Below are 19402 nucleotides of genomic sequence, written 5' to 3'. Positions count from 1 at the left end.
AACATAGTTAGTAAGTCCTTAATTATAATAAAATATTACTAGCGGCATACCCAATAGTGGCAGACCACGCAACCGCTATGGGGCCCGTGAGTCAAAGGGGAGCCTTGCCAGTGCCAGAAGCCCCCGTGTGGCTTCGCACTTTCAGGTGCATATGCGTCCTGGATGCAGATACAACTGAAAGCAATGATTGAAGCGGTCAGCTTCCCCTACATTATTCTCCCTGTGTGTCCGACATCTCAGCGCAGCGGGTGCGATGATGTCACTACATCGTGCTCACGGTGCCAAGCTTCAGACCACACACTGCAGAGACCGGAGCAGCAGAGGAACAAGGAAGTGTGAGGGTTTTTCTGTTTTGTTTTTTTTTTTTAAATCAATCAATACTTTGTGGGGGCCATCATACTATTGGGAGGACTATAGGGTCATATGGTGCTAGTATACTGCATGCAGCCCATTATATATAGTGTGGAGGGTTGTGTGCAGTCCATTATACTATGTGGTGGGTTGTGCAGGGGCCTCTATACTGTGTGGAGGGCTAGTGGGGGTCATTATATAAGTGTGTGCGGGCCATCATACTGGGTGGAGGACTGTGGGGGGAAGTTATACAGTATGTAGTGCCATTATTCTGTAGAGAGTACTGTGGGGGTATCTTACGGTGTCTGGTGGACACATTTGATGGCATCACACAATCAGGAGACCAAGAAAGGGGCATCTTCGTGCGTAAGAACACTAAGAAACAAAAGTATATTGGGTGGGGGTGGGGCGCCCAAATAAGACTTCTGCTATGGGGTCCCGCAATTACCATGTACATTCCTGAATCATACCCATATTGTTGCGTAGTCTAAACGAATAACAAAAACCAAGGCTCATCAATAACACACCCACATTAATATACTATTCTCTATGTAAGTATGTGACTAACAACATGTAGATCAAAGTCTGATCTATACATCACTCATGTAATACATAGGTGTGGTTACTTAATTAAATCCATATTACTTCACCTCAGCCACTGTAATAGTTAATTCTGCATAACATATATACATCTACATTTGGTACACAAAGTATTCAGACTCCTTTACATTTTACACTGTTTCTTTGCAGCCATTTGGTAAATTCAAAAAAGTTCATTTTTTCTCATTAATATACACTCTGTACCCAATCTTAACTGAAAAAAAGATTTAAAAAAAAAAAAACAGAAATGTAGAAATTTTTGCAAATGTATTAAAGAAAAACTGAAATATCACATGGTCATAAGTTTACAGACCCTTTGCTCAGTATTCAGTAGAAGCACCTTTTGAGCCATGAGTCATCTTGGGAATGATGCATCAAGTTTTTTACACCTGGATTTGGGGATCCTCTGCCATTCTTCCTTGCAGATCCTCTCCAGTTCTGTCAGGTTGGATGGTGAACAGCTATTTTCAGGTCTCTCCAGAGATGCTCAATTGGGTTTAGGTCAGGGCTCTGGCTGGGTCAACAATGGTCACAGAGTTGTTCTGAAGCCATTCCTTCGCTATTTTAGCTGTGTGCTTAGGGTCATTGTCTTGTTGGAAGGTGAACCTTCAGCCAAGTCTGAGGTCCAGAGCACTCTGGAAGAAGTTTTCATCCAGGATATCTCTGTACTTGGTCGCATTCATGTTTCCTTCAATGGCAGCCAGTCGTCCTGTCCCTGCAGCTGAAAAACACCCTCATAGCATGATGCTGCCACCACCATGTTTCACTGTTGGGATTGTATTGGGCAGGTGATGAGCAGTGCCTGTTTTCTCCACACATATCGCTTAGAATTATCACCAAAAAGGTCTATCTTCATCTCATCAGACCAGAGAATCTTATTTCTCATAGTCTGGAAGTCCTTCATGTGTTTTTTTTTTTTTTTTTTTTTTAGCAAACTATGCGGGCTTTCACATGTCTTGAGAAAACAAATGAACTTTATGAATTTACCAAATGGCTGCAATGAAACAAAGAGTGAAAAATTTAATGGGGTATGAATACTTTCCGTACCCACTGTATACACACATCGATGTACATACTAAGCCCTGATGGAGCCACTGAATGTAGGAGCAAACACTGTGTGAACCCAATCTAACGAAGACAAAAAAAAAAAAAAAAAATCAGATACAGAAATTTTGGGGGTGGAGCAATACCCACCACCTTGAGCAATGTTTTACATTTTTCCTGTAGTGTATCTAAAAATCAATGAGAACTAATGTAATTCTGAAAAAAAGGGAAAACTAAGAAAGCCTTTGTTTAAATTTATTGTGTGGATCCTTTATCTCCAGGACTTTACTGTGAACAAAAGACAAAAATTCGACAATGTACATAAAGAAGGGAACATTTGGGATGAACATTAAATGCAATATCCATGCAAGCGGTTCATACACTTTAGCCATTACCTGCCACGTTCAGCTGTTCTCCTTTGGCCTTTTCGGTGTCTGCGAGTAGTGTTTTGTACGTATTCTGAGACTTGCGCAGCTCTTCGCTGACTTCATCCAGTCTTTTCTGTAGTGAAGCTTCACTCTCCTGCTGTAGAGTCTAAAAATAATTTTATTATTATTATTATAAAAAAAAAAAAAAAAATAGTACACAACTCTATACCATAGTCTCAAGCCCAAAAATGTAAAATTATATAAAAGAATTGACATCACAGATGTTGTAACTTGCACAACATGTCAATTTCCAGGCTTCATTTTCCGCAAGGTTTAGAGGAGATATGTGGAAACCTAATCCACTTTACTGGTAACTTATTAGTCTTAAGATTTTTTTTTTTTTTTTTTTTTTTTACAGAAAAGTCACAGCAAATATCTGTAGAAGGACGTAGATCTGGGTATTTATTATGATGGAATATAGGCTGAACTGGATGGACAAATGTCTTTTTTCGGCCTTACTAACTATGTTACTATGTTACTATGTATGTATATGTAACGTTTTAACAACCCCAATGTCTACCATACCAGCTACTGCAACCTCTCTCCTTCCAACAAAAGAGCATGGCACCCAGAAAGTGAGGTAAGCCACAAATACAACAATATAGGGTGACCCTTGGACTAATAATATTACACCTAATCACATCACATACTAGCACGATATGAGCCAAGAAGATGCCATGGTGGCTTTACCCTTTGTAAAAAGCATCCTGTGGCTGAGCTTCATGGGGAGACCAAGATGGAAGTTAAGGGTGGGGGAGGGGTTCAGCAGGTCACTGGTAATAGATCTTTACATAAAATCAATAGTTTAGGCAATTGTAAGAATATTTATAATGTATCCTAGAAATCAGCTTCCTTCCCCACTTATCAGACACTTCTCCTCCCCATGCCTCCTGAACTCACCACCCACTGTGAAATAGCAGCTCAGTAGATGGACAGCAGGAGTCATGTTACATCCCATTATCCAGTATGGAGAGGGAGGAGGAGGAGATAGAGGAGAAGGGGGAGATGGAGGAGGAGATGGAGGAGGAAGAGGAGAAGTGAGGAGGAGGAGGAGGGGGAGATGGAGGAGGAGGGAAGGGAAGACTCAAAAACATTGCGCAGAGCTCTGTAACAAGCGTTTTATCTCACCTCAGAGGTTGATTTAGATCAAGACCGCTCAGCTCTGCTGTATAACGTCATCACGTTGCAGCAGCTTGTCTCTGAGCTAAACCGTGAATACACAGCAGGCGTTCCCTTCTCTCTGTGTAGTCTATGGGAAAGATTATGCCAGCTCTCCTCCTCCCACAGCAACCAGTGGCTTACAAGTTAAAGAGAGAGCATGGAAAGGGGAAAACTGGGGAGAATGCAGGACAGAAGTCACAGAATGGCCAAAAATGGTGTTATTCCTCATGTTATTACTCACACAGGACACCTTATTTTGAGTAGTTACTTGAAAACAGAGGTACCCTTTAAGCTTTATTGCGACCTTTGGGATGGCTGTAATCTGACGATATGGCCCATAGAGAAAAAAAAGAATGTGCACCCCTGACATATGCCATATTAGTATTATAAAGCATGATAAGTGGTAATATGTTGTGTTTTCATAGGCTTCTTTCACACTTCCGTCGGTACAGGGCCGTCACAAAGCGTCTGCGCGCGGAAGTGTTTTCTTTCACATTTCCGTCTGAGTTGCCCAGCAGGAAAGATCGTGAGAGCGATATTTCCTGCTGGGCATGCACAGTGTGAAACACTGGATGCGACGTACGGAAAAACGTTCCCTTGAACGTCTTTCCGAGACGACGGGCCGCCAAAACCCGACGCATCCAGTGCACGACGGACGCAACGTGTGGCCATACGTCGCGATCCGTCGGCAATACAAGTCTATGGGGAAAAAACGCATCCTGCGTGCAAATTTGCAGGATGCGTTTTTTTGTTTTTTTTTTACCAAAACGACGTATTGTGAGGGATCCAAATAAACGGAAATGTGAAAGAAGCCTTGGAGGTTCCTGGACTGGACTCGGTTGTACCTCCAATTGGGACACTTGTTTTTCGTAGGCAGAGAGTTTTCCATCCACACTCTTCCTCTTCTGCTCCTCCTGCTGCAGCGCCTCTGACTTTTCAGACAGCTCTTTGGACAGTTTACTGCATTCTTGACGAATCTTTGCCAGTTCTGCATTCTGCCTAAAAGAGTAAAATATCAAAATCATTGTTTTATTTCCCAGCACAAAGCTTTTAGACAAATATGAATTAAAAAAAAAAAGAATGTTTGAAGGACGGATTCCAGGTGGAGATGGACAACGATTTACTGATTGTGAGCATGTGTCCAACATTTTTTTTTGTTGGGCCACTTGTGTTTATGTGGCTTTTTTTTTCCCCTTACACATAAGACTGCCTCTGCTTTTAGACGAACTTTAAGGAAATCTGTCAGTAGGGTCAACCTTCCTAAGCCATCTATGTGGGTACGCAAGTCATAGTAAATTGAATAAAAATGACACCTGGATATCGCTGATCCGATGTTTTACTCCAGAAAACTTTTTTTTTTTTTTTTTTTTTTTAAATATTTAACTGATCTGTAAGATCTATGGGCTAGACACCTTCTCCCTGAGTAGGAGGAGTTACCAGTGTGAGACATGTAGTCCAGAAGAGCAGCCTGTCAGCCATTACATGTCTCACACTGGTAACTCTTCCCTTGTATTTAAAATAATCTCTGGAGGTGGATCCTCATGCAGATCAGTGTCCAGCTCAAAGATAAGAATAGCTCATTAACATATTTAAAAAAACAAAAACATGGGTTTCCTGGAATAGGACATTCTATGACCAATCTTCCCATTGAGATAACTTAGCAGCGTTGATCCTACTGACAGATTCCCTTTAAATACAATGCTTTATTTTATTAAAAAGGATATAAAAAGGATTTACAAAAAAAATGTAAAGAATAACCAATATAAAATGTATACAAATACACTAAAATAAAATGTATTAAAATTCGTTCACCATTTGATATGGAACATGTATAATCGCAAATGAGAGGGCGGCACAACAATTTGGTTTGCCTGCAAAGTGTTTGGTTTTTTTTTTAATTTATTTATGTTGTACTAGATGGCAGCCCGATTCTAAAGAATCGGGAGTCTAGAATCCATATATACTTTATTTATTCAAATGTAAGAATAATACAATTAATAAATAATAGTAAGAAAGAACAAAAATAATAGGCAGTATATGGAGAAAACACCAAACAAAAGTTCAAAATTGGTGTGAAAATGTCACTGAACCACTTCACAACTAAATATATATAGTTTTGGTAAATGGTATTATCATTTTTTTGACAAAATTCAGCAGGAGCTTGAAGAGCAACGTCACTGGGCCCGCCTCCACGCAGTAGAAACTTGCTGTGAGGTAAAAATTCAAAAATCACACCAAAATGGCGGGCGGAGTGTGTCACAGTACGGCACGTTTCTGATTGGTCGCTCGCAGCAGGCGGCAACCAATCAGACACTGGACACTGTTGACGTCACTTATCTCCGGACATTAGCTCCGGACATTAGCTCCGGACATTAGCTCCGGACAAAGCCACGGAAGTTGGCACAAATTGCAGGAAGTAGTATTCTAGGCAATTATATATTAGATTGCCAGGAGAAAATTAAACCATGCGATATTATTCATTGGCAGCAGAGATGAGCTGGATCTACCAACAGAACCTCAGCAACGCTGGAGGCACCAGGTAACCGGCGGCACTGACACTCCCTCTCTTCACTACATAGCGCTCATCAAGCTCTTGGAAAAGGAAGAAATGCCATAATTATCCAATAACTGCCTACTTTGTAGTGACTGCTCTGTCTGATCCCAAGTGGGGAAAATCGGGAACACAATATCTTATCTACTGTCCCTAGCACTGAAAGTGGATCATCATCTAAAATACAAAGATCTCTTCTATATACTGTATTCGTAGATCACTAAATACTTACTTGCTCTCCGTTTGGCTTGTTGCTTGGTTTAGTGCATCTCTGAGAATAGAGTTTTCCTGCTGTAAACGAGCAAGTTGTGCTTTGGGGCCATTTTCAAGTTCATCTTGCAGAGCCCGAATCTACAAACACAGAAAAAGAAAAAAAAAATACAGAAATATTAATAATTTTTTTTTTTTTTAATAATAATAATTTTTATCTGTGTCCTCTTTTGCGTCCCCCCGTACCCAGGAGCCACACTGTGGCATGATCAGACCATATTCCTGTATGGTCAGACACAGATATTACACAGTACACAGCAGGGACACATATATAAGATTATCTCGGCACAGGAACATTTTATTTAAAACACATCCAATTGTGGAAATTATTATTATTCAAAGATCTAAATTAAAATCTACTTCGTTAGTGGGAAAACCACTTTTAAGATCAGGAAGGGGACCGTTCGGATGCTGTTGAACGCTTCTTAGCACCCATACAGCAACTGATTACACCTGTCCGTAAGTATATTGATTATTCTTCATATTTCATCACTGACCCCGGGTGCGGCTTACATGCTTTACGTTGACTCACTGCTCAAACATCTCACGTAGGTAACTTTGCACCGGTTGCATTTCCTTGACATGCACCTGTCTTCAGCTCACAGATTTGCATAAATGCCCGGACTTTCAACCCCACCCAGACTGGAAAGCCGTGCAGAGAAGCGAGAACTGAAACTTACAGCCAGGTACCGGCTGTACTACACGGAGGGCAGCCCCTGGTGCACAATTGGGTGGGCTTAGTGATCTTCCATACTGAAATCAAACTTTCTATTACATCTTTTCAGCTTATACATAGATGTATTTGGCACATAATTATTATATGGTTATTAATAATTACTATTATATTATTATTATAATAATTATGAACGGATTAAAGCAGATCTGTCCCCAGATTTCACAATTCCTATAATCAGAGTAGAACTAGCAGTAGCGTATTGAATAGTGTGTTTCTCTTTAAAGGGAACCCGTCACCCCGAAAAGAAAATCGCGGGTGAGGTAAGCCCACCGGCATCAGGGGCTTATCTACAGCATTCTGTAATGCTGTAGATAAGCCCCCGATGTTACCTGAAAGAGGAGAAAAAGACGTTAGATTATACTCACCCAGGGGCGGTCCCGCTGCTGGTCCGGTCAGATGGGCATCTCTGGTCCGCTGCGGCGCCTCCCATCTTCATTACAAGACGTCCTCTTCTGATCTTCAGCCACGGCTCCGGCGCAGGCGTACTTTGTCTGCCCTCTTGAGGGCAGAGGAAAGTACTGCAGTGCGCAGGCGCCAGAAAGGTCAGAGAGGCCCCGCGCCTGCGCACTGCAGTACTTTGTTCTGCCCTCAACAGGGCAGAGCAAAGTACGCCTGCGCCGTAGCCGTGGCTGAAGATCAGAAGAGGACATCTTGGAATGAAGATGGGAGGCGCGCAGCGGACCAGAGACGCCCATCTGACCTGACCAGCAGCGGGACCGCCTCTGGGCGAGTATAATCTAACGTCTTTTTCTCCTCTTTCAGGTAACATCGGGGGCTTATCTACAGCATTACAGAATGCTGTAGATAAGCCCCTGATGCCGGTGGGATTACCTCACCCGCGATTTTCGGGGTGACAGGTTCCCTTTAATAGTTGTACCATAGCCTACAATATTTCATAGTATAGTCGGAGTACAGAGGATGGTGTAGAATGACGATTGATGAGATGTCTGAATGGGCCAATACTTGGTAAATGAGATTTAATGTTGATAAACGTAATGCACCTAGGATGTGATAAGCATATTGCTGCATATATATTAAATCGGGAGTACAGAATAAGAAGGACGGGGTATTCTGGTTACAAGTAAGCTGAGCAGCAGTTCTCAATGTCAAGCAGCAGTCGCAAAAGTAAACCAGATTTTAGGGTGTATAAAAAGATAAAATCCCGGGATCCCAACGTATTGTTACCTCTTTATAAATCACTGGTGAGGCCATATCTAGAATATGGGATCCAGTTTTGGGCTCCACATTTTAAAAAGGATATTCAGAAGTTAAGAGTCTGTTTAAAGGCAGCAACTAGATTATTACAAGGGATGGAAGGCCTCTCATATGATGAGAGGCTGGAAAGTTGGGCTTGTTTAGCTTAGAAAAAAAAAAAAGACACCTCAGGGGAGATCTCATTTACATGTATAAATATATGGGTGGCCAGTATAGAGGAGGACACATGGCTCAGTCCTTCCAAACACTGTACTAAGGTCCAGGGGGCATTCACTACGGGTGAAAAAGGTGATTCCGGCAGCCAAATAAGAAAGGCTTCTTTACAGTTAGGGCAGTCAGACTGCGGAATGCCGACCACAGGACGTAATAATGGCCGACACTAACAGCTTTTATACAAGGGCTGGATGATTTCCTCAGCACACATAACATTGCGGGTTATAGTTAATTTACTGACAAAATGTACAATTGGTGGAGAAAGGTTGAACTTGATGAACCTGGGTCTTTTTTCAACCTATTTAACTACGGAACAATACTTTACCTTTCCTTGTTGCTGCTGGATCTCTACCAAGTGATCCGTGTAACTGGCTTGCATTCGGGCTTGCAGAGCATTGATCTCCTGGTCCCGAGACAAGATCTGCTCTTTGAATTTGGCTTCAACACTTGCAATTTTGGTTTTCTCTGTTGACAATTCCTGTCGGAAAAATGATACAAAAATTATAATGCAAATTGTACATATATATATATAATTTTTATATATATTTTCATTCTGTGTTTTGCAAATAGAGAGCACAGAACATAGGGTAAAACCGTAATGGGGGAGGACAAAGAATTGATGGCGCTCACCTGACGAGTATTCTCCCCCAGCCTGTTGCTGCTGCCCTGCGGCTGGGGGAGGACATCAGCCAGAAGAAAATTCAACAAGGTGGATGAAATAACACGGCTATAATAACACTCTCTTCACGTGATTGAAGACTAATAAAATTGAAAACCTTTTTTTATTCTGTCTAGAATTTAACTTTCCTTTTACTAGCACTCTGCTTCAACCGTAAACCGGCGTCTCGTTCAAGTGAAAAAAAAAAACAAAACACCAAACTATGTTGGAATGTAGTTTTTTTTTTTTCACTAAAAAAAAAAAAATGCTGATTAAGGGTCGGGCTTTTAGTGATAAAATCTTCTGTTCCATTATGTCTCAATGTTGCAGAACAGCTGTGGCAATCTCATGCTGCAGGGAAAAAACGCGCACACAAAAAAAAAAAAAATTGTAACTCCTGATGGAAGTCAAAAGAATGGTCTTTAGGCCTCTGACGGGTGAAGGGGTTCATTTGATTCCTGGTGCATATGGTAAGCAGGCACTGCTGTAATTCTTCTGGGGAGGACTGTATCCAAACAACCACTAGATGTCACTGTTCTACCATTTCCAATTACAAAAAAAAAAAAAAAAAAACAGCTGAAAAATTATTTCATACAAAGCTTCTTGAAAACAAATAAAGTATTAATAGATCCAATATTTCCTTGCAGACAGGGAAAGCGCGGGACAGGCAGTTGCCTGACAAAGGATCCCCACCTTCTTATGGATTCCCTGAAGTTCAGAAACCCCATTACATATGACAAGAACCTTTCTACAGCCCAAAAATTTGGAGGTGTCCATGTGATCCATCCAGCTCACCTTGTTAACCTCACGCAGCTTGTTTTTAGCAGCGGCTGCGTTTTCTTGTTCTGATGACAGCAATTTATCCTTCTCCTCCAACTGCTTTCTCAGAGCTGCAACTGGATCTCCCTTTTGAGAGGCCTAAAAATCAGAGGAAGAGGGTCAAGATTTCTTATTATGACACTAATAATATCTCGTGGTCAGATTTAGCAGAAGAAAGGCTTAAAAAAACAAAAAAACTTTCCATTCAGGGCATATTTACACTGGCCAATAAATTGATATTCTGGTTACCAAGCAGAATACTAGTTCTGGGGGTGAAATCATTTTTAAGACTGCTTAAAAATAAATTATAAATATAGATATTTCTTGGCAGCGCATAGTTCTGTGCAAGCAGGTGACGTGCTGCCGAGAACAATAATATTCTAGGCGCACAGAACAATTGTCCTGTGTGCGTGAACGTGCAGTCTGTCTAAACAGGTAAATATATAGCTTGCATGTCGCCAGTCATCTATATGACAAACGCGGCCAAAGATAATTTAATATAACATACACCAAATTAAAATTTGTCCAGAAGCCTTCTGTATCTATAATAGAACGCTGGGAGCGTCACTCTGTCCGAAGCCTTTATAGACTGCGCCGGCGCAGTCTGGGCCCCACAGAGTGACGCTTCCAGGAGATCGCAGTATGCATAAGCACTGAACGCACACCGCGATCTCCACCGGAGAGTCAGGGACCGCCAGGAGGGTAAGTATATTCACCTGTCCCCCATTCCAGCGCTGCGTGCGGCTCCATCTCCCGGGTCCTCTGCTGTGACGTTCACAGTTCAGAGGGCGCGATGACGCGCTTAATGTGCGCTGGCGCCGCCCTCTGACTGAACAGTCACAGCCAGAGGAGCCGGAAGATGGCGGCGCGCAGCGGTGGAACGGGACAGACAGGTGAGTATAGCAAGTGCTGGGGGCCTGAGCTAGCAGGGATACCGGCACCTGACCCCCACAGCGCGCCGGTGTCCCGGCCTGCTCAAGCCCCCAGCACTCGGCGCCCAGCGACCATAGGTGAGTATGGTTTTTTTTTTTTTTATATATATATATATATATATATATATATATATATATATATATATATATATATATATATATATATATATATATATATATATATATATATATATATATATATATATATATATATATATATATATCAGCAGCAGCATCATACGGGGCATATACAATGGAGCATCTTATGGGGGGGCATATAATACAATGGAGCATCTTGTGGGGGGCATATAATACAATGGAGCATTTTATGGGGCCATCAACCATAATGGAGCAGTGTACGGGGGCATATATTATGGAGCGTCTTATGGGGGCCATAAACCTTTATGCAGCAGTGTACGGGGGCATACACACTGGAGCGTCTTATGGGGGCCATAAACCTTTATGGAGCAGTGTACGGGGGCATACACTATGGAGCATCTTATGGGGGCCATAAACCTTTATGGAGCAGTGTACAGGGGGCATACACTATGGAGCATCTTATGGGGGCCATAAACCATAATGGAGCAGTGTACGGGGGCATATACTATGGAGCATCTTATGGGGGCCATCAACCATAATGGAGCAGCTTATGGGGCATATGGATGGGAGAAGCAAATTAAAGAATGGTGGCGCAGGATGGGAGCAGCACATGACAGAACAGGGGTGCAGGATGGGAGCAGCACATGTCACAATGGGGGCTCAGGATAGGTGCAATACATGACAGAATGGGGACGCAGGATGGAGCAGCACATGACAGGATGGGGACGCAGGATGGAGCAGCACATACCAGGATGGAGACCATATACCAATATAGATGCTCGCCACCCGGGCATAGAACGGGTTCAATAGCTAGTTATTGTATATTATTGTATACCAGTGGTGCAGTGTGTGAAGCGATGCTGGAGGCCCTGGGGCATGAATATTAGGCTAGGGTCACGAGACCGGTCTTCTTTCAGCTGAGAAAATCAGTCCGATTATGCCAGTCACACACACAGTTTTATCAGAGTGGGCTCAGATACTCCTGTCGGTGAAAATCGGAATGTAGTCCAATGGTTACCATGGACCCACAGGCTTTAATGGTCGAGTACCATCTGATATTGGAGGAAAACAGCGCACACTGAGATTTTTTTTTTTCAAAAGAAAAGAGGAAAAAAAAGTCGCCATGTGCGCTGCTCCACTGAACAACAATGGTCAGAGTGAGATCCGATATTTTGACCGATCGAAACCAAAGTCATCTCCACGAGCCCTTACCATGTGCCACGTATCCTGCTTGATGCCGTTTCTCTCGGTCAGAATTTCAATGAGCTTCAGCGCTTCTCCTTCACTCAAAACCATACTGCTGACGGTAGAAACAAGGGTCTTGTACGGGAGGTATAGAGCAGTGTCCAATTCACTGGAGACTGCAAGACAAGATCCGAAGAAAAGTCAGATGGATGCAAATCACAAAACCCAACTTCCATCTTATTTAAAGAAGTTATCCGGTTCTTTAAAACTGATGGGCCATAGATACCAGATCAGTGGAGGTCCGATTCTAGGAACCCCACACCGATCAGTTATTCGATGGTCGGCTACCATAATGCAGTTTGGTCCCATTCGTTTCAATAGGATGACGTAATACCAGACAGAACGGCTCCTACACTATGGTGCTGTATCCTGCAATCAGCTGATATACAGGGCCGAGGGCCAGCCCTCCAGCGATCAAATACAGCCTTTTAAAAAAACAAACACTACAATATTGTACTTGTGCTCCCAACCCTAGATTCCCATCTGTTGGTCCACAGCAACAACTCTCACCATAGGGGTAAATCCACACATAGGTTTCGTGGAGAAGTTTCTGCAACAAATCTGCCATGTGTGAATATACAGTAAGGATAGCACACCAGTTCTATACAGAGAGGAATGGATGTAGTGGAGGCCCAGAAGAGGCAAAATGGTCAGCAGTTCCCATGTAATATAAAGTTTGGGAATTAATGGCCTTTAGAGTGGGCCAAGCTTAGGCTAGATGGCAACCTGTGCAGGATGCGTTGGTGCTCCTTTCTTCCCCGGCCAACAGGTTTCATGGTCAGGATTACAGGGAATCTGGCAGTAGGATCAAACATCCCAAGTCATCTATATGGGCATATAGGTCAAAGAAAGCTGAATAAGGAGATACCTTGTTTCATTTATATATGTAAAGGAGTTGTTTAGATCTATGGGCCGGACACTGATCTGAGAACCTGCACTAGAGATTGTTTTAAATTAAAGGGGGAGTTACCAGTGTGAGACCTGTAATGGCCAAAAGTCTGCAGTACATGTCTCACACTAGTAACAACCCCTTTTATTTACAATAATCTCTGGATTCTCAGGGAGATCAGTGTCCGGCCCATAGATCTTAACTGTTCATTTACATATAAGAAAGACGTGGATTTGTCTGACATCGGATTAGAGATATCAAAGTATGATTTTATTCAACTGTCTATGACCTACATGCCCATTCAGAATTTCTTAGGGAGGTGTGATCATACTGACAGATTCCCATTAAGAAGGTTTAGTCTCAAGGTCACCATTCCGAGTGTACCCATAAATATGTGTAATCAGTATAGACTTTGATGGCGATTTATAGGAAAAAAAACTCCACAGCTTAGATTGAGAATAGGCAGACTCTCCTCACCAATGCTTGGCGAGAACCCATCTTGCTCCAAGTTTCTATCTGGTCTGGTCCACTCATCTCTGCGAGAACAAAGGGTTCAGCAATCCAAGATCGGACGGATCCTTACCTCCCCAGTCAATCATCCATAGGGGCATCCATACACATTACAATCAGTTCATATTTTCTGGTAAGCCCAATGTTAACCTAATGTGTACGGAGGACTAAAGATGAGGTTTGTCCAGTCCCCCACCACCACCATCTGGCGAGAGGGAACAAGGGGTTACATGGGACTGAGAAACCAGATGACCCAAGAAAATTTAAAATGTTCAATATACGCCTTCAGTTACTCTAAGTACACTGCTCAAAAAAATAAAGGGAACACTAAATCCACATCCTAGATATCACTGAATTAAATATTCCAGTTGTAAATCTTTATTCATTACATAGTGGAATGTGTTGAAAACAATAAAACCTAAAAATTATTAACATAAATCACAACTAATATCCCACGGGAGGTCTGGAGTTGGAATGATGCTTAAAATCAAAGTGGAAAATGAAGTTACGGGTTGATCCAACATCAGTGCCTCAAGACAAGGAAATGATGCTCAGTAGAGTGTGTGGCCTCCACGTGCCTGTATGACCTCCCTACAACGCCTCGGCAGGCGCCTGATGAGGCGGCAGATGGTGTGCCAACTCCTGGACAGTGTGGTGTAACGTGACATTGGTGGATGGTGCGAGACATGATGTCCCAGATGTGTTCAATCGGATTCAGGTTTGGGGAATGGGCGGGCCAGTCCATAGCTTCTATGCCTTCATCTTGCAGGAACTGCTGACACACTCCAGCCATGAAGTCTAGCATTGCCCTGCATTGGGAGGAACCCAAGGCCAACTGCACCAAAATATGGTCTCAGAAGGGGCCTGAGGATCTCATCTTGGCACCTAATGGCATTCAGGCTACCTCTGGGGAGCACATGGAGGGCTGTGTGGCCCTCCAAAAAAATGCCACCCCACACCATTACTGACCCTCTGCCAAACCGATCATGCTGAAGGATGATGCAGGCAGCAGCAGATCGCTCTCCACAAGGTCTCCAGACTCCCATCACGTCTGTCACATGTGCTGAGTGTGAACCTGCTTTCATCAGTGAAGAGCACCAGTGGCGAATTTGCCAATCCTGGTGTTCTGTGACAAATGCAAAGCATCCTGCATGGTGTTGGGCTGTGAGCACAACCCCCATCTGTGGACATCGGGCACTCAGACCATCCTCATGGAGTCGGTTTCTAACCGTTTGTGCAGACACATGCACATTTGTGGCCTGCTGGAGGTCATTTGCAGGGCTCTGGCAGTACTCCTCCTGTTCCTCTTTGCACAAAGGCTGAGGTAGCGGTCCTGCTGCTGGGTTGTTGCCCTCCTACAGCCCCCACCACATCTCCTGGTGTACTGGCCTGTCTCCTGGTAGCGCTCCCAGCCTCTGGACACTACGCTGACAGACACAGCAAACCTTCTTGCCACAGCTCGCATTGATGTGCCATCCTGGATCAGCTGCACTACCTGAGCCACTTGTGTGGGTTGTAGAGTCCGTATCATGCTACCACGAGTGTGAAAGCAAAACCAACATTCAAAAGTGACAAAAACATCAGCCAGAAAGCATTGGTACCGAGATGTGGTCCGTGGTCCCCACCTGCAGAACCACTCCTTTATTGACGGTGTCTTGATAATTGCCAATAATTTCCATCTGTTGTCTATTCCATTTGCTCAACAGCATGTGAAATTGATTGTCAAACAGTGTTGCTTCCTAAGGCTACGTTCACATTTGCGTTGTGCACCGCTGCGTCGGCGACGCAACGCACAACGCAAATAAAAACGCACGCAAAAACGCTGCGTTTTGCGACGCATGCATCCTTTTTTTCCTGAAATTTGGACGCAAGAAAAATGCAACTTGTTGCGTTTTCTGCGCCCGACGCTTGCGGCAAAAAAACCGCATGCGTCGCACAACGCAGCACAACGCATGTCCATGCGTCCCCCGTGTTAAATATAGGGGCGCATGACGCATGCGTCGCCGCTGCGTCGCCCGAAGCAAACATGCAAAACGCTAATGTGAACGTAGCCTAAGTGGACAGTTTGATTTCACAGAAGTTTGATTTACTTGGAGTTATATTCTGTTGTTTAAGTGTTCCCTTTATTTTTTTGAGCAGTGTATAAATCGGCATTTTACATTTTTATTGCAGACATCAAAAATGCATATGAAAATAAGCAACTTTATTATATCTTATTAGAGAATTTTACCCCTGAACTGATCATTCAAACTCAATTCAGACATAAAATCTAAATTGAAACAGATTTCCACCATTATTGATATAGGAGATGGCAGTGGTGCTATGAGAAGAGGAGCAGCATGAGGCAGACGCAGACATTCTGCTGCAAGGTCTCCTGAAATGATACTTACAGTTCTCCATAGAACTTTATGAGCACCAACTGCCATCTCCTCCTATCTCAGCAATGGGAGAGTCTGTATTCTTGTAGATTGTGAGCCTTCGCGGGCAGGGTCCTCATTCCTCCTGTACCAGTTATGACTTGTATTGTTTAAGATTATTGTACCTGTTTTTATTATGTATACCCCTCCTCACATGTAAAGCGCCATGGAATAAATGGCGCTATAACAATAAATAATATTATTATTATTATTATTATTATTATTATTATTAATAATAATAATAATAATAATCAACGTAGGCAGATTTAACCATGAACTGAGAATGAAAATGTCTGTTCTGGCAGCGATAGAGTAGGATTTCTCTGAAAAAAATATATTACAAAGTTTATTATTTTTCTCCATGTACTATTAATGTTGCCATTGGGAAAATTAATTTCCATGTCTTGGAAAAGCATGTAAAACAACTTGGGTTGAAAAAAAGTCTTGTGTGGTGACCAAGTGGCGAAATTAAGACCTCCGTCTGGTTACCAAGCGCAATGTTTTGACTACTTGGAGACTTGTTTAGCTGAGCTGGTAGTAAATAAAAGGAGCATGGAGCACACATGGTGCTGGAGGAGCAGTACAATGCGACACTGAAAATAGCTGGTCGGTAATTACAGTGTCAGAAATATTACACTCCACGTCTCACTTGGGATTTCTCGGTAATGAAAGGCTTCTATGTTGTTGCAAAACCATGAATTATTGTCTAGGTAACACGTGAAATCTTATATGCTGCACAAGACATCCAGGAAACGGGGAGGGGGGCATTCTCTGCAATGTAGGGACACAACGCGACTCATTTTGCCCTAAGATTTAAAGGGAAAAAAAATATTTTCAGAAATCTTCTAGATGCCCCTTACTAGATTCCACCTATACGTTCAGGATCGGAATATACATTTCATTCTCAATGGCAATGTAGTATATTACATTCTGTCTTCCGATTCCCTCCAATGTCATAAAGGTCGCTGCCAGAGCGCTTTTCCTTCACAAAGTCTTATGGGACAATTGCAATGAAATCTAATTAGCACAAATACAGAGTAAAATGAACATGTGCTTGTAATTCTGGACCTAAATAGCTTTCATTTATGTTAGGAAAGAACATTGTGGGCCGAGGCTTTCAGAAAGCGACCGCGTGGCTGACCCGTCATTACCGGCCCTGAAGGGGAGCGCCCACTCGTCCAAGTGCGTACTGATTCCCAATAAAATAGATTTATAAAAAAATTAAAAAAAATTAAAAAAAATGAAGAAATGGATGAAAAAAGACTTTTTGGGGAGTTTGACACTATAAACTAGGCATATCACCATGTAGGAGGTATAGTCCCTAAATTGCACCTTTAGGCCATGTGCCCATGATACGCAAGTAGCAGTGTCTTGGATGCAGGGCATTTTTGCTGTGTCCTATTGAACGCAGGTAAATCCTCATGTGTTCACTGAACCGTGCGTATTTACCACGTCCATTACATTCTATTGATATACTGGGGTCCTGAAAGATGCCGCATGTCAATTTCCGCGTGTAATCCGCAGGTGCGAATAGACGTACAGCAGACATGCGATTTCATCAAATCCCCATCCACTATGCTGTAACATCTGGCGGCGGCGGTTTTGATGCTGCATAAGTACGCAGCGTCCAACCCGCAGCTATTACTGACCGCGGTTTTGTACCCTTAGATTTCTAAATTGCTACTTCGGTTCCGCAGAAACTAAAGAACTATCAAATATGCCAAGTAGGCGGATCAGAGCATCGGGGGCGGGGTCAGTGCACAATTCTTCCTGCTAGTTTTGCACGGCCCCGCCTCCCACACGGATGATTGGCAGAGCTTGTGTATCTGAGCTCTCTCTGTAGACAGAGCTCGCTACAGGCAAATGATTACTGTCAATTACCAGTGATGAGGCGCTACATGTAAAACCAGTGGGCGGAGCAGTGTATGTGACCACACCCAGAGTACGCCAAGCACCCCAATTAGCAAACTAAATGTAACTGCAGTTTCTGCAGAATACAGGCTATAGCCCCCATATGGCTGTGTGATTATTTTATACTGTCAGTTTGGACAGACAGACTCCCTTTAACATACACACACACACACACACACACACACACACACACACACCCCGACCGGGTGTACGCCCCATACCCAACAGCCAATGGCCGTGTATTACAGCTATGACCTGCCACTAACCATTTGTTAACCTGTTATTGCCGCTGTCAATCTTTGACAGTGGCATTTAACTTGCGCCAACAACATGATCGTGGGTCACCGATGGGCTGTCTCCACAGCTAAAGGTCAGCTGATGACCACCGTGATTGTCATTGTGGAGCTCCTTTGAAATCCTGCCTGCGACAGAGCTTCAAAAGGAGACTGATTTCTGCTATATGCAGCGATGCTGAAACATATAGCACAAGCGGATTAAGCTAGGCTCACATTGCGTTAAGTGCAGTCCGTTCAGCACATACGCTAACGGACTGTTAACGCAAGTGCCGAAAAAGATCGCGTTTATGCGATCGCGCAGATGCTCTGTGCTAGTGGTGACGGACCCAAAAATGCTGCAGACTGCGTCCGAGGGTCCGTCACAGAATGACGGCACATCACTAAGGCTTCTTTCACACTAGCGTCGGAATCTCCCCATCGCAATGCGTCGGGGAGAGATTCCGACGCTAGCGTTTAACGCATTGCACAATGGAGGCAGCGGATGCATTTTTCCGGCGCATCCGCTGCCCCATTGTAAGGTGCAGGGAGGTGGGGGCGGAGTTCCGGCCGCGCATGCGCGGTCGGAAAAAGCGGTCCTTCAGGAGCAAAAAACGTTACATGTTGCGTTTTTTGCTCCCGACGGTCCGCCAAAGCATGACGCATCCGTCGCTCGACGGATGCGACGTGTGGCAATCCGTCGCAAATGCGTCGTCAATACAAGTCTATGGGGAAAAAACGCATCCTGCAAGCACTTTTGCAGGGTGCGTTTTTTCTGCAAAACGACACATTGTGACGGATTGCAGAAAACGCTAGTGTGAAAGTAGCCTAACACATGCCGATTATGACATGCGTTAGCGATGCACTACATAATGGCAGTCAATGGGTGCGCTAACACATCCGTTACATAGCGTTACTGCCGCTATGTAATGGATGCCGTCAACGGACTGCACTTAACGCAATGTGAACCTAGCCTTATCGCATCTTCAAGCCCACTAAAGGGGGCTATCAAGATCAGTAAAAAGTAGAGATATAGATATAGATATAGATATAGATATAGATATAGATATAGATATAGATA

General features: G+C 43.4%; 1 protein-coding gene across 6 annotated transcripts in view; it reads right to left on the bottom strand.

The window, feature by feature from the left end:
* Window positions 1–19402, bottom strand: part of RRBP1 (ribosome binding protein 1) — an 80817-nt gene that overhangs the window by 21252 nt on the left and 40163 nt on the right. For all 6 annotated transcript variants that reach the window (XM_069768961.1, XM_069768960.1, XM_069768962.1 and 3 more), the window contains 6 exons: window positions 12290–12438; window positions 10023–10145; window positions 8895–9047; window positions 6368–6486; window positions 4430–4583; window positions 2391–2529 (listed from right to left, as the gene is read on the bottom strand). In XM_069768961.1, the coding sequence (XP_069625062.1) occupies window positions 2391–2529; window positions 4430–4583; window positions 6368–6486; window positions 8895–9047; window positions 10023–10145; window positions 12290–12438 (837 nt within the window). The remainder of the gene's footprint in view (window positions 1–2390; window positions 2530–4429; window positions 4584–6367; window positions 6487–8894; window positions 9048–10022; window positions 10146–12289; window positions 12439–19402) is intronic.

Source organism: Ranitomeya imitator, chromosome 5 (genome assembly GCF_032444005.1).
Source record: "Ranitomeya imitator isolate aRanImi1 chromosome 5, aRanImi1.pri, whole genome shotgun sequence".
Taxonomy (NCBI): domain Eukaryota; kingdom Metazoa; phylum Chordata; class Amphibia; order Anura; family Dendrobatidae; genus Ranitomeya; species Ranitomeya imitator.
The sequence above is the reverse complement of the archived record's forward strand: the minus strand, read 5'-3'. Positions and strand labels throughout refer to the sequence as shown.